General features: G+C 26.8%; 1 protein-coding gene across 1 annotated transcript; it reads left to right on the forward strand.

Annotated features, from left to right (window-relative positions):
• The first annotated feature begins 10,210 nt into the window (after positions 1–10,210).
• LOC145844614 (small ribosomal subunit protein eS28-like) lies at positions 10,211–10,708 on the forward strand. The gene is made up of 2 exons (XM_082952047.1): positions 10,211–10,288; positions 10,589–10,708. Exons 1-2 carry the CDS (start codon positions 10,211–10,213, stop codon positions 10,706–10,708), a joined length of 198 nt encoding a protein of 65 aa, XP_082808173.1.
• Positions 10,709–17,425: the final 6,717 nt, after the last annotated feature.

Genomic DNA, 17,425 nt, shown 5'->3' on the forward strand with positions numbered 1-17,425 from the left:
TGTAATTTAAATCAAAAACTAAAATATAGTTGCATTAATGTAAAAGCCTGAATAATTAGAATAAAATAATTAGTTTTAAATGAACTATGATAATGAGATATTTTAAATAAAAAGAAAAATAAGTATTAAGATATATGTTTAATACTTTTAGAAAATGTACTTTACATAATAGAAAATATTACTAAAACTAATATAACTAATATTTTTTTCTTAGTTTCATTCTTAAAACATAGCTGTTAACATTTAACTCATTTTACAAAGTAGTTTTAAAGTAATCTTTTATAAAACATGTAAAGTCTGTGATTTCATACTTAGTAATAACTACTTGATTATAAGCATTTGGAGTAATGTCTTTAAATTGTTAAATTTTGAGTTTTATTTTGAAACTACATGATTTTTAAGAAAATGTTTCTACAAGAATTAGAACTTGGAATTAAAAAAGCTGTTATCATATTTTAGTTGAGTATTTTTTTAAAGAACCCAACTTCAAAATACTCAAAGAGGCTTCTGGTACACTTTTAAGAATCAAGTTAAAAAATGATTTTTGATCTATAAGCAAAAAACTGTACCATATTTTAAACACTTAATTACTTTCTATACCAATTTAAGGTTTTATTAATATTTTTACTAAATGAAACTTTCTCTACTAAGATGTGTTTAAAAACTTCAGTAAACTTTATTAAAATACAAATGTCTGATAAGTATAAAATTTAGTAAATACTTTTTATTGAATGTTCATTTGCTGTTTATTACCTGTCTAATTAAAATAGAATACTAATATTGAATTAAAAGTATACTTAATTTACAAATAAGTATTTTACAAAATAAGTTATAAGTTTTATATTAAGGTTCTTTGGCTCTCAAAGATATTAAGGTAGCTTAAATATTTAAACTTGATTTATTCAAATTAAAACAAATAATAAGAACATTATAATATAATTATAATGTATTCTAATTATTTTACTAATAAAATACGTTAACTCTACTAGAACTTTTTAAGAAATTTATTTTGCTGTTATATTATAAATTAAAACCATCGGGTGAGTTATCATCAAATTTCAACGTTTGAGTTAACTCATGAACATTAAACACAGTTAAAGTATTTAAAATAAGAAAACTTAAAGTTATTTATATTAGTCAGTGGTTCATAAAAGTATTAGAATTAAGTTACTACTTGCTAATTTTCTAACATTTTTTACTCAAAGCAGGCATAATAGGTGTAATTTTTTGGTATATTCATACTTTTTAAGCAGCTTAAATATCAGATTGTACATTTTAAGTCTACATCTGTTTTCTATTTTATTAGCTTAGTTTTGTTCTGAGTGTATAGTGATACTAATTGTAGTTTATCTGATAGTTTCTTACTCAACAAATGTTTCACAGTTGTCTTATTTAATTAGACACAAAAAAAAATAGTTTGTTACGGTTTGCTAATTGAATTAATATTTTATGGGTTTGTCATACCATTTGTAGTTAAGTTTGTCTAAAAATGTCTGGCAAATTTAATTAAGCAGATAAATTTGTAAAGTATATTATCAAATCAAATAATTTTCAGGTAAATTATGTGAGAAAAACTAGAAAAAAATCTATACAATTAAATATATAAAAGTAAGGTTTAAGATGTATGATAAAGTTTGTAGCTAATTATTTGAAATCTGTAATATCAAGAATATGTCAATTTAGTTTTTGAAGTTTTTAACAAATTTTTATTTCTATTTGATTAACCAAAAATCAATTATATACAAAGTTTTACCTAATTCTAAGGTTTAATAACTTCTACAACAGTAGTTTAGTTTTTTATAAAGCTTTATAAAAAATTTTACAGATCTAATAAACCTAAACATGACAATTTTAATAGACATTCTTGTCATCCTAAGCATCGTAGGCATCTTACATTTAGTTTTTATAAAAATCCTAACATCTAAGAAAGTGAACAAAGTGCACATGATTGATCAAAACTACAAAGCTACAAAAAACGTTTACAACTACAGTGACACTTCAAAGTACGTTCTAGATGAATTGCAATCTGGAAACAATGACTTGAATCTCATTAAAAGATGCTTTTCAAAAAAAGTGATCTGTTATGTAAATTTCTCTTTGAGTAGAAATAGTACAATTAAAGTATACCGAGTAAAAAGCCGTAAAAATGATTATACTGCTAAAGATAAAAGTAACAACCTTCTGTTGTTTCATGGTACAAATGTTAATAATGCAGTTGGAATTCTTGAAAAAGGTTTCAGACCATCTGCTAAAGGAATTTATGGACCTGGTGTATATTTGACAGCAAGTTCAAGCTCAGCAATGGAATATTCAAGGTTTAAAAGTCAAGACTCCAATAAGAATAGAGGATTTTTCGTGTTAGTGAATGAGGTACTTCATTCGGAAAAGCTAAAAGAAGTTTACTCTTCACATTTTGTTACTTTTATATACACGGCAGCAGTTTCATTTACATCACTATTTTTATGTATAGCAGTCGGAATTTACGTTGATTCGGTAATGTTAGCTAGTGGAGCTTTACCTTTACCGATAATTGCAATAATTGCACATTATTTTCAGATTCATTTTACGTCCAAGAAACATAGTACCCCGAGAAAATTCAAATTTGAGAGACATATAATACCAAGACCTAAAATAAAAAGTTCTGCATACAATTATGAAAATGACAGCCACGGTAGAAAAATTAAAATTTGTGATGGAAATGCAAAGGACGAATTCGATCACTTTGTTTGTGATGAAAAGCTTGTAATACCTAGATATTTGATAAACTTTTCTTACTAACGTTTAGAAAAAGTAAACGATCTTTTTTTTACCACAGTTTTTAATTAGTTTAACATATTCTGACAAATAGTATTTTTTCAGGCTTGAATAGTTTATTATAAAGTAAAAAAAAATAAGGTTTATTATTATTTTCTCGTAAAACACAAAGTTTTTTTAACAAGAAAACATTAATGATACATCAATAAAGATTTCTGAAGAAGTTTTGCTTGTTTAAATTGTTTATGAAAATGCTGTGTAAAACTATTAATTATTAAATACTCTAAACTAAAAGAAAATTTGAAATATATTTTTCCTTAAATAAACTAATTTCGAAACTTTATTGATAATTAGCTATTTTGAAAAGCTTTCAGAATAGAGTTTTGTGATAGGTAAGTTGTGAATAAAAAAGAAAAAAATACATCAAACTTGTTTGTTATTTAAACGTAGTAGTGTAAAAATTAACGATTTATGATAAAAAATATATTTTTTACCTTTAGTACTTTTGTATTAAACTTATTTAAATCAATAAGAACTATATGATGCAATTTCAAATGAAAATTAAAACCTTTAAATAGGTACTTGATACACCGTTTTAAACTGTCAAGCAGTTCTAAGGCAGCGGTCGGCAGACATTTAGTAGTTTAGTGCTAAATTAAGAAATCGAAAATATTTTCAGGCCGCAGTTTTAGTTCTGATTTAGTTTTTCTCAAAATCTACCTGAGACCTTTTTTTGCTCTTTTTTTCAAAATCCAAAGTATCTGGTTTATTTAAGAAATATCTTTCCTTGGTCGCATTTTACCTTCCGGGAAAAATAAGGTTTCACAAATAAGGTCTAAGGTAGCTTTTTTTTTAGTAAAATATACTACTTATGTACAGTCGCTTTACTTAATTTACAATTTTTTTATTTATTTTTTAATAAATTAAAGTAGTTTTATAATTTAAAGAATGTATATTTCTAGTAACAACAATGTTTGATATTGGTAACAACAATTACAGGTAAAGTTAAAAAAAAATAGTTGGTTAATAATTACAAAACATTCATTAATTTTAGTGATGTTATAAAAAAAAAAAGTTTGAACGTAAAAAAACAAAACCAACATTAGATTAATTCAGATATGTTAACAAAGTTCAATACACAAAAGTAATGTTAATTTGAATAAATTGTATTTAAGAGATACATTAGTTACAAAATTGTAAAGTTTGTTAGATAATCTATTAAGTTGAAGATCTTTCCACTTTATCTTGTAGTTTTGCGTTGTATACATGCTTTTACAAATAGTATTTACCAGTTTTTAAACATCTTAATATAAAAATATATTCTATTAAAAAATTATCATAAATGATGAAAATTTTAATTAATTTTTTATACCAACAAAAAAAGCTCGAGTTGTTGGTACATCCCTTTCTGAGAAGTATTTATTATGACAGAAGTTTTTTGCTAGGTATGCAGAATTTTAAACCCAAATTTAACACAGTTTTTTCTTTATCTGTTAAAATATGTTCCGACAAATTAATTATGTTATTTATCTTTTCTGTATTTATCATTCCAAACTTTTTCTTTTTTAAGAGTTCCACTATATTACTATATTTTTTCCTTTGAGAAACATTAATATCAGAAACTTTCCTTTCTACATTATTCAAAATCAAAGCCAAATCTTTACTGTCAATGTTGCTAAGAATATCCATTACGTTGTTTAAATTCAATTTAGTTCTACTCAGCTGGGACTCCATTTTTCTTATATCGTCATTACAAAATATTCTTTCTATAGTCGTTGAACTTTTTAGTTTCGATTTTTTGATTCTAAACTGAATATATTTAGGTGCAATGTGTTGTGTTACACACATTTTCAAAAATTCAATAGAATTTTTCAGTTTATTCATTTTAAAAGTTAAAGAGAGAAGTTTACGAATCAGCTTTATGACTTTGTGATCGTACTTAGTCCTCAAATGTTGAAATAATGGTTTTTCCATTATAAAATCACAATTTTTTACATTAAAGTTTATTGCAAACAAACAAAATAAAATAGAAGTACTTTTCGGACACGCTCTTCAGTATTTTTTCGTGTCAAAACAAGCTGAAATAATGATTAACTGATAAAACTAAGTATTTAAGCAAACAAATTAAATTTAACACAATAGTAAAAATTAACAAATTAAGGCAATCGTTTAATCAGAAATAATATAAATGTAACACAACTTTACTAATCAACTAATTTAAGTTTCAACGAATGACAGAAGTATTGAACAAATATTTACATTATCATACTCCATATATCAAATCTTTATTTGTAGTTTACAACTTTAAGTGTGAAAAATTGGTTATAAAGACTTTATATTTTTAAGTAGTTATCATGTTATAATGCTACATACGACGTTTTTATAAAATTTTCTAATTATGACTGATTGTTACGATTTCGTAGTTTATAATATTTCGTAGTTTGCTAGTTTTTAATCTTTATGGTCGAGCACTTTTTTAAAAATTTATGTATCAGAGATAATTTCTAATAAGTATAAAAGAAAAAAGTATCATCTGAAGTTATATATTTTAATACCAGAACCTTATTGTAAAAATAACATGTAAATGTAAACGTAAATTTGTAAATCTTGAAGTTCATTATTGCACTTTTTTTAAGTTCAAGTCGTTTTATTTTGAAATTTATTCAGTTATTTTTGACAGTTCGTAATGCACTCTCGATTATTTAAGTTGTTAACTTAATCTATTGGTTTTGATAAACATTCTAAAATAAGGGTAAGTTTGAGTTTTTTTTTCATGACTATAAATTGCAAAACACAACGTTCATCTTTCTTAAAGAATATTTATTAAACAACTTAATAGCTTAATGATACAGCTAAAATATATATATTTATTTATATTTGTGTTAATTAGGTGGAGCCCATAAAAAAGTTGGACATCTTGGTTATTTTTTATTCTCGCAACATACCTTAAATTTTTTTTTTTCTGTGAGTTAACTTTATTAGTGAGTGGACTTGCTTTTTTATAAAATCTTAATATTTATTAAGGTACAGGTTATTTTTGGTTTTTTAAATTTTGTTTTAAATTAGGGTCTTCTTGCTTATTCAAAAAAATATCTTTAATAAAGATGCTTATGTTGAATATTTTTAAATTAAATAAAGGCTTATTTTAATCTTTATTTTAAGATTTGTTGCGAGAAGTATGAAGAATGTATAGACCGTTTTGTTGTTATTTGGTTTTTGCAGCATGTTTAAATAAAAAATAAAAACAAGGATTTACTTTTAATATCTAACAAAAACATCTTCATTAGTGAGTGAATTTTGGTTTTCTGACTAATAATACCCTAAAAGAATATATATACCAATATATACCTAATATGACCAATACCAATACATGCTGAAATAACCAAAATTGGCCGATATCAAAAAAAATTGTTAAAAAATATGTGCATGTTTTTAGATATGTTGCGAGAACTAAAAAAAAACAAACTGTACCACTTTTTCTAAGGGATCTAGCACAATACATCAGTGGTTTGTGTAGGGTAAAGTTATATTACTGTACACAAAAACTTTGATGAAAAATCTGCTAAAGTTTTGTAGTACTTAACAAAAACTTTTCTTTTGTAAGCTAACAAACACAGTTCGACCACGATATTTTTAAGTTTGTATAAGAATATTTACTTAATAGTTTAGTAAACAACATATAGTTTTTAGCAGTCTACTGTGCTCAGCTTTTACAAACCATTTTTTGTTGAAAGTTTTGTGTAAGTTGTTGTTTAGTAAGTGACTAAAAAGGTTATACATTTAAACAAATTAATGTTCATAATTACTTAAAATCTAATCTAAAGAGACTACAAAAGGGTCTCAAAGCTTTTATAAACATTTTATATTTATAGTTTGAATAGTTTATTTTGTTACAGTATAAAAGAGCAAAGAACACAATGAAAATGTACAACCTATTGATCTGTTTTGAAAAATTTTCATTTACATACTTAACTATAAAACTAAAAATTGAATTGTCAGATAAAATAAAATTGCAATTTGCTTTAAAAGTAAATTTTATAAATTTGTTTTATAAATAGCAATTATGCTAAAAATTCTTACTAATTTGCAAATTTCTAAATTGATCACTCTTTTGAAGAATTTGTTTTATTTAAAGATAGTTAAGTTTGAAATAAATCTAAATTTTTCTATATTAAACTTACTTCTTTATAGTTTTATTATGAAGTCAGTAATTTGAGCTAAAATTTTAAACTAAATTGAATTTAGTGCATTTACACTTTAAACGGACACCATTTTGAACAATGCTGTAAAGGTCAACTGACTTTATGTTCAAATCTTTTATATTTTTGACAAAAAGTAGCTTCCATGTACTTACAACGTAATCTTAAGAAATTGAGCCACTAGTTAATTTTACATAGAATCGCTTTATTAGATATACGTAGGGTATATTTACTGGTAACGGGTCAAATATGCACAAAGACATTTTAAACGAAGGATTTAATCTGCACGACGGGACGCTTTTGCACAAAGACTTTTTTGCTTGAAGGAACACTTTTGCACAAAGAAATTTTTGCCAAAAAACACTTTTGCAAAAGAGGTCTGTTTTGCACGAAACACTTTTGGATCGAGGGTCATTTATGCACGAATATAAAAAAAATGAGTTAAATTAATGAAAAAAAAGTAAAAAGAAAAAAGTTACTTACTGAGGAAAAGGGTTAGGGGTAATAATTCTAAAAAAAAAAACCTAACAAAAATTATTAAAAGAAAGAAAGTAATAAAAATAAGTTTAAAAAAAATAAAAGAAAAAAATTGTCGACCGAGGTTAAGGGTTACAGTGATATTAAAAAAAATAATAATTAATTAGTTAAAATAAAATAAGAATCCATCCGTGAAAAAGTGTCTTCGTACAAAGTAATCCTTCGCGCAAAAAAGTCTTTGTGCAAAAGTGACCCCTCGAGCTTAATTTACGCCGTGCAAAAGGGTCTTCGTGAATATTTGACCCTGTAACAGGATATCGAACTGCATTTGATAACTGTTTAAACTTAATGGAAAGTTTTGAGTTAACGTTTTTGTTCATTCAAGCGTTTAAGAGAAAGCTCGCGAGGTCACGTTTTTAAATGATACAAGTTTGCATTTGCATACTACAGCCATAAATAAATAGTCATTAGTTGGAGAGGAGATCATGCTAGACCTTTCTGCTGTTAATATGTAGATATTTGTATTTTTTGTTGTTTAATGTAAAGTTTTTTTTTAAACAATATTATTTCTTATAAGCAGTTGCTCGATCTAAACTCTAATTAGTTAAACATAACTTCAATTTATGCATTCTTAAAGTATATTCCTATTTAGATTTAATTCTTGTGTAAAACTTTTGACCACATTTAAAGTATTTTCTAAATTATGGTATTTTTATTTATTTATTTGTGTTTACAATTGTTCTTTAATTTATAGTATGTACGTTCAGGTCATTCTTATTTTATATAAAGTAGCCCTAAGTATTATTTAATATCAGTGTTAGTTAGGTTGATATTATTATTTATTGACAATGGTTTACAGTGTTGGTGTAAAACATACTATAAGCACATAAGTTTAATATTTAAGTAACCTACATACATGGGTTACAACCTACATATTGCATTTTTTACTCCTACTAGTCTTTGGTATGTTTCTTTGGTTTAACCCTAAATATGCAATTATAAGCTTTTTAATAGATCTAATTAGTTAAAAATGATTGAGACATAAAAAGTAAATACTAAAAGAATAACTTATGTTAAATTTTTAATTACATAAGTTATATCGAGACGGCTAAGTTTTTGTGTTCACTAAAAAAATACCAAAAAACCTTATTTTTTTATTAAGATATTTAGTCAAGTTATAAAAGAAATACTATCCAACTTTATCAATTTTTAAGTTCTTTAAATAAATAAGTTTCATATAAAAGTACAAAGTACTTATAAAAAGGGATAATTTTAATGAGTTTTAATTAATCAAGAAGTATATAAAATCCTACAGTTACAAACTTCACATCAAAAACCTGATTACAGTCACCATATTTATCCCTTACATTTACATTTAAAAAAATAACTAAAATCTTATAAAACTACTTAAAGCTACCAATATTCAATAAGGAATATATTTTTATACATACCTTTTTCAAAAATAACCACAAAGAAAAAAAATTATAGAAAATTTTGTAAAAGTTTAGAACTCAGTTTTGATCTAAAGGAGTTAGTTTGCTAGTTTTAAGTTTATAGTTAGATAAAAAAAGTACTTAAGAAAGTTTTTAGTTTAATGTGGGTAATCAGTAAAATATTAAACATTAATTACTTTTAACTATTACAATATTTCAATTATGGCAAAATACTTTTAGCTTGTCAAAAGCTTAAAAACTATACTTTTAGTTAATTTTTTTTTTGTGATTTCTTTTAACTTTATATTTTCACAAATATTAAACTAAAAGTGTGGAGTTTAGAATAAAACTTGTGTTAACATAATTTAAGCTGATTTTAATATAACAGTACTTAAGCACAAAAAAAACACAGGCTTTAAAAATGTTCTTTTTAAATTTTAAGCAATAAAATATTGAAAACTCTTGAATTTGTAACACAGCTTATCAATTAAAGAAAATATTTAAATTAAAACATGTTAATAGAAAGTAAGAAATATTTTTCAAAGATAAAGGTTTTTTTTTCTTATTGATTTTATTCTGTCCTTATTTTTTAACGTATCCGTTTATTACAGTTTTATAATGATATATAATGTTTTAAAGTAAGTATGAGGTTACCGGACATACTACAGTACATCATAAATTTAAAAAATAATGTTTATCACTAATAGATTTCTTCTTTTCAAACTTCTGTTTTAAACTATCACCATCTGCTAAGTATAGTAACTGTGAACTTACATTAAAAAATAGATTATTAAAAGTATTTTATTCCTTTTGTACTTTTGTTTAGAATAACTTTTGAATTATGGTTTGTATCAGCAATATTTACGAAAAGTTATTATTAGATATTAGATAGACGATTTAAAGTGTATAAATTAAATGTAACAGTACATTGAATTTAAAAGAAGTCTTGTTGTTAGTTCATAGTTAGTAGCACAATAATTCTAAATTAACTAGTTATTCTTGTAAAGCCTATTTTTTGACTTTTTTTTATTCTATTTGTAGCAAAAATTATTTTGGTATGCGTATTGAGTCAAATAAGTGTAATTTTATTAAAATTGATATTTATCTGGATACTTACTGTAATAAAAAGTAAATAAACTAGGAGCTACTAGTTACTCCAGTAACTATCTTTAGCATGACTCTTATCTCTTTAAAAGAGATTTTAGTTAAGTTTATGCAAAAAATCTGTTTTTATACAAATCGAGTTTTACACGCATCATTGAAACCTAATATAAATTAACTTATTATGACTAATAACTCAATTATAAACTATCATTCAAATTACAAGCAATTTTAAATAAAAACAAAATGGACAAATCAGGGTTCAGGTATGCCAAGGTCACACAAGTCATTGGACGCACAGGCAAAAGTGGTGGATGCACCCAGGTAACATTTTGTTATTTATTGATTATTATATAACAATGTAAGAATGTTATACTGTGCATGATTATTTATTATGCATTTTGTTGTTTTTCTAATATGTATTAAAGCTGCTACTTATGAAGGAGATTGAATATACTATTTGTTATAGTATATTGTTTTTTAAACATAAACATAAGAACTTTAGTTAAAACACTGTCGAGCTCTTAGAGCAAACTACTGATTGCGTAATACCATTTGTGAATAAAATAAATAGCATATATAAGTTTATAGAAAATTATTTTTTTTATTGCATCTACAACCCAGGTTAGAGTGGAATTTCTGAATGACAAGCGTTCAATCACTAGAAACGTCAAGGGACCGGTAAGGGTGGGAGACATACTGACTCTCTGCGAATGTGAAAGAGAAGCCAGGAAAATTAAGTAGTTCCAGTTACGTCACAGTTGATGATTAGACAGTAGAACAACTCGCAACAAAGATTTTATTGTTAATTCATTGTCTTTTTTTTAGTTTTGTGATGTAGCTTTGTGCGTTGTGACGTGTTTAAAACAAATACTTGATAACTTAACATTTGTTGTTTTTCTGTCTTTTGATTAACAATGTTTTTTCATGTAGCAATATTAAGATAATAAAGTTTAACATACAAGTAGACTATTTAGTAAAAAAAAAACTTTTAAGGGAATACCTCTTTTCACAGGCCACTACTCTGAAAAGACATAATACTATATACAAGTTTTGAATACGCATTGTGAGTAAAAACTGAGTTCACTACTAATTAAAAAGACCGATAATTTATAAAGTTGTTATAGGTATTAATTCAAAACTTTAATGAATTTTTTACTTTTTAATTTTATTTGCTAATAGCATTTAACGACTTTTGATAAAAATCATAAGACCTTAAAAGCTTTAAAAAAAAACACGTGTTTAATTAAGATTCAAGTAAACATTAAATTTTAGTAAAAAAAGTTTAGAAAATTTTTCGTCTACAATAATCTAAGTTTTTTGTTTTTTATAGTTCTGAAAAGACTTGTTTAGCGATTCTTCCGTGCAAAAAACTTTTTTTTATTACTAGTGACTCTTTACTGATCACTGTTGAAAATAGAATACTGTAAAAGGTTAATGGATAAAATTCTTACATAAGTTATAAAACACTACAGAAAAAAAAAACTGTAGTATACTTTTTTTGTATGACATGACCTGCAAAAGTTAATTTTTATATGATCTGGCCGAATAGAATTTTTTAGTGAACTTCGCTCGTCGTCTAAAAAATCTGCCCACACATATAAAACGTAACAAAAATAAGTTTGTTTACATCTAGTGTAACCTACTTTAGTAGCTAAGAAAATTTAAGCTTTTTTAGGCTTATTCTTTATACTTCTTTCTAAATCATAGTACTTAACTCGCTAATATTTAAATAGTTTACTTTATAAAATGCAACACAACTAAATATTAACTTTACAGCAAGTTATACAGTTAAACTTAACAATGCTTAGTGCAGTTTTTACTGATGAAGAAAAAGTTAGCTGTGTATTGTGGAAAATAATTTTACTAATGTAATTGACACTTATTTGAATCTAATAAACATAGCTTATAGTTTATCCAAAGAAGAAAAAGTAAAAAGGATAAAAAAAGAGTTAGCAAGTTTTTTGCTATTAAAAAGGAGCTGTTAAAATTCTAGTAGCTCATAAAAAGTTTTACAATTTGAAAATTAATCAGTAAGCTATTAGATTGTTCAGTTGTGAGATTAAAAAAAAGTAAACTTTTTAGACAACAGTGAATTTTTTTTTGAAACTAAAACATGTATAAACTTTGAAAAAGCAATTACATATTCAACTTGTAAATAAAATTTGGATGTTAGAATTTTTTTTTTTTTTAAATTGTTGCTATAAAACTTTTGTTGGAAAAAAGACCAAAAGACCAAAAAAATTGAAGATGTAAAGTAGTTTATAAAAAGTGTTTAGTTTGAAAAAGAACTGTGATTTCAAGTGTTCAAATTATAAAGATCTATAAACTTACTTTAAACAAAGGTCTGGAGATTGTTGGTATTTAAAAGTATTAATTGAACATACCAACAGAATATTTTTTTAATTTTAAGGCTTCACTCAAGTTTTCGCGCATTTAAAACCATGTGCAGGTTGTCTTAAGAATTGCTATAATCATCAAGAAGCCCTTCGATTTCAATGCAATCACTTCTGCTGCAGAACTTGTACTGAGAGAATGTTTTTAACTCTGAATTCTTACCGTTCTTGGTATAATTTTTGGTGTATATATGTTGTGATTACTATAGTTAAAGCATATCTTTTATTTTTATAAGGTTTCAAAAGAAGTTAAAAAATGCATACTAGTTTTTTTTTAACTCAAGTTTTCCAAAAGTAAACGTATTTTTACTTAAGGGTTTTAAGCTCTAAAACATTTAAAAAATAAAATACAACTTATTCTAATTTATCGAACAAAAAGGAACTTCATAACTTGAATTAGATATTGTTTATTTGAGTTTGCAACAGCTGATTGTGAGTTCACACTTGTGGCAGTGATCATATAATTGGGTTGTTGATGTGTTATTTGTTGTAGTTTCAGCAGATAGTTACTTGGCGATTTGAGCTTTATGATTTTTCCGCACTTTGTGGATTTTAGTGTTGAGATTTTAACCTTGTGAGTGTTTGCCAAATGACGTGTCACCAAGGGTTTTTTTTTTCTGTTAAATAGATAGATTTTTTTCGGTTGGTTTATTTTTTATTTTAAAGGGGAAGGTAGAATTACAGCCGATGACAAATTGCTTGCTTGACATTTCAAAAACTGTTTATCGTTGTAGAGGGAAGAGTAAGTCTGATTTTTTTTGACTGTAAAAAAAGTATAACGATAATTTTTTTTATGAAAAATTCTGTTAGTTTTTAAGTACAATTTAACTTGAAAATTCATAAGTAGTGGCAACGTACCAACTGCTTTCTCTAGATCCGGCCCGCCAACATAAATCTCTAGCTCGTGACATTTTTTTTTAGCTTCAAAACGTAGTGTGAAAATCAAAATAAGATATTTTTTCTATTTAACAGTTATATTATATGCTTTTCATTTGAGCTTTATACAGAATATTGCTTTCGAAAAAAACTTCTTCAAAGTTTTGCTAAGTTTTTTTTTTATTGCATAGTTTTTGATGTTACTCGCACTGCTAAGCAGAAAATTAACAAGTCTGATCTGTTAAAGACTTTTCGGGTAATTATATGTAAGTATAAAAGTAGCCCTTTTCTATGTTACATTGTGTACAACAAGACTTAAACACTATTTGTATAAACTTATCATATTAGATCCAGAACATGATTCTTAAAGGTAGAACTTTAACTTACTTTGGGCGTTTTAAGTAAGTCAGGGGAAAATAACTAATGACGCGGTTCTAAAATTTTATATGGATATATCATTTTCAACTCAGTAACTTACTAATTTAGTTTACTGTTTAGTATTTAACCTTTGACTAGCAAGGTAGCGAAAACATGAGCGAGTAATAAACTACCTCACAGTAAATGTAATGAGGTAGGTAATGTAGAAAAAAAGGTCACGTTTAACTAAAACTACAACTACAGACAAGAAGATTGTTTATTGTCTTTGCCATGCGATCACCAAATGCCTGTAGATCCCTAAATAATTTCTGATAAGGGCGATTACTTTTTAGTTTTCTACCACGGGGCAATGATGAAAATAATTCTTGGAAGCCCTACTGTAAGCATTAGATGATAGATTCAAATTACCATTAAGTCTCACAGACATTTAAGCATCATATTTAAAATTTAAATAAACAAACGTTCATTTAATACTCAAAACTATATGTTTAATTAGCTCTGATAACTCTACCTTAAATAACTACACGCATTTAATTGTATGCTATTAACAGTTCAATAGTTTCCAAAACACTGATATTTTCACATAAAAAGGTATTTTAGCCTTTAGGATGTCAATATTTATTGTTCTTAAGTTGAGCTCTCTATATGAAATCTATTAGCAAAACAGTTAAACACACACTTAACTACAGTTACTTTTAAAAAAATATATAGTAGATCAAAGGTCTATTGTATCTTTAAATGAATGTAAACTAATAAAATCTAAGCTTGTTACTTGCCTTTTAGTATAGCTTTAGCAATCGTTCTATAAATTAAATTGAAACTTTTAAAACAAAAGTATACAGCAGTAGTTAGCTTTTAAAAGTACTAGAGTTGAGGGTATTTAATTATAAAGAGTTGTAAGAATTTATATTTTATAAAGCGGACTATACACGTTGCTTTATGCATTAAGCCTTTTGCATAGTAAAAGTAAGTTTATTCTTTTTAATTTAAAACAACTATAATGTTTAATCTAACTAAAAAGATATTCAATAAAATTCGTAAATGTAAATCAGTATCGTACTTCTAAATTCGATATATAACTTTTTGAAAAACTATGCTAAAGAGCTATTAAAACATAAAGCTTTTGACATTGTTTTTAAGGGTAGAGCACAAAGTGTATAAAACAAAAAACTTGATTGGTTAAACTAACATAATAATTATGATAAAAAAGTAACATTTCTCAAATAAATAACATGAAAAAAAATAGTTTGAACAACGTTATTCTAACACTATTCTAAGTTTAACTTGCGTGACTATTTCTAAATGCATCAAAAAAGTTTGCTCTTTGACAAGTTTTACATACAGACAACAAGTGTCTACACAAAACACGCGGACCACAAACACCCCTCATTGAAATGACATTCTCTGGCGTTTTCTCACTCAACCCCCACATCGACCAAATATTCGTCATCAACGAAATCGAAACGCCTGATCTCGCTGCGCATCCTCCTCGAAGACTCCACGTAGTATGCGCCCACCGCGCACACCCTGCCGTACCATCCGCCCGCGAACACCCACTTGCTCCTGCAACCACCGGGCTGCAACCTCGGCATGTCGTCGTGAAAGTAAAAGAAGTCGTTCTTCGCGTCGTACACCACCACGTGCTCGGTCGCGCTAAAAGTTCCGTTGAAGCCGATTTTGATGAACAGCTTCTCCTGCTTGTCGCTGTAGAACATCTTTTCGAACGACCACAGTTTCAATTGTTCCACGTTCGGGAAGTTCCCGTCGACCCTGACGTTTTCGGCGGAGAGCTTTCGGTTTCTCAGAACGCGGAAAGACTTGCTGCAAACTATCATCAAACGAGTGTCATGAAATGTTTCGACGTCATAGTCTGTGGAGTTATGTCTTAATACTTTGGGTTGTTGGTAAAAGACATAAAGTTTGTCGTTGTAACAATGTGAACAAAATATCTTTATTTCACGACTAAAACTTGGTGATTGGACCATTGTTGGTATTATAATAACTCTTTTTTCACATGTATCTAAAAACCCGGTCTTTTCTTCCTTGCGAAACACCGACAAACGCAGAAAAGTTCCGTTGCTTCCAACCTCATGCTGGCTGAAAAGAAAAATGTTTTTACCGTCAGTACAAACAGATGTCCTGTCATCAGTAATGCCGTTCACGCTGTCAATTTCCACCCTGTGTAAGTTCCCTGACAAAATGTCGTACTGCAACAAAACGTCGTTTAACTTGGACCCTTCGCAAGCCATCGAGCAAAGCAAGTTGCCAACGCGATGCAACTGACCGAACTTTTCCACCCCTTCAAACTCTTTGAGCACGTGCACGGACTGGTCGTGCTTTGATTTAATTTTTAATTGCGTTGACGTCTCTGTGTTCTTTTGAAGAAAATACAAGCCTGAAATCGACGGGCTACCGCCTTCTCCAAACATCAGCGCTCTCTTTTTGAACTCGTCACTCATATAAGGGCGTTCCGCGATTTGGTTCAACTGCGACGGCAAAGTTGTTCGGTTCAGGTTGAGTGTGAAATGGTCGAGGCAGAGCTGCTGCAGGCAGTCTACTTGCAAGTAAACTGCGAGGTGGTATGTTTCGAACAAGGTATCAATATCAAGTGTGATGGTGTCACTGCTGATTAGTCCCATCACTTTGTCAACAATTTCTTCTTTTTCCGGAAAGTAAACGTCCATTGAGTCCGACCTGTGGTCTCTGTAGCAAACTTTGTGCATTGTTCGGAAATAACCAGACTTCTGAAGCAGCTTTTGCCTATCAACAGTTGTTACCAGTTCATTGTTGCGATAAAAAACAACGCTGTTTCCACTTTGGTGACAACTTAAATTCATTATAAAATTAAGCTATGAGAAAAGTATTAGATTTATTTGAAGTTAGGTATAATAAGTCTAATTTTTTTGCTTAATTTAACCACGGTAAAAAACAAATAATTTAATTCATATTATAATATAATAAAATGTAAGAAACTTCTAAATTGTTTCTGAAAATTATCTGTTTTTCTCAATTTGAATTTAACAAATTTATGTCAGCTAAAAGTGTTCAACCATAACTTTTTGGTCATTAAGTCTAATGTTATTACATAAATAATCTTCAACAATCATATTTTTATTACATCCGTACATAAAAACTTTTCAATACTACTGATTTGAAATAAAATACAGTAATATTAATAAAGTATAAGGTGGTAAAATACGATCTGAAGTAAATGAAATTTTAACATTGCTTAAGTAAAAAGCAGTTATTAATCTGCAAATAGCTTTCAAGCTATTGTTTATTTTGAACATAATTTTCATCAAACTTATTTTAAGCTATTAATGTAGATTTATTTTGAGTTTTAATTTACCAAACAGTACTTTTCTTATTTGTGTAGAAGACAAAAATAAGTAAAAATGAAACAAAAATGTTTTAATAGCATGAAAAACACCCATTTAGAAAAGTTAAGTACATAATTACTTCTTTTTTTAAGCAGTAATATACTATTCTCTACGTACACAACTATAAACTTAAATACTTAGCAATTTAAAGATGTTAAACTTGCAGTGAATGGAAATAATTTAATAAAAAAGTCAACAGCAACATAAAATACCAAATAGAATGTAAGAAAACTGACATTTTAAATTAAATTTAAATATCTAAGAACAAAAACTTAAATTGCTAATAGTAAAAGTTCTATTAACATATATATATATATATATATATATATATTGGTTAAATTAAAATCAAACACAAAAGGTTATATTCTTTAAGTATTATTAGTTTAAAACACGATAAAATACATAAACAATAACTATTGTTTGAAAAACAC

Source organism: Thalia democratica, chromosome 1, assembly GCF_965202585.1.
Source record: "Thalia democratica chromosome 1, ktThaDemo2.hap1.1, whole genome shotgun sequence".
Lineage (NCBI taxonomy): Eukaryota > Metazoa > Chordata > Thaliacea > Salpida > Salpidae > Thalia > Thalia democratica.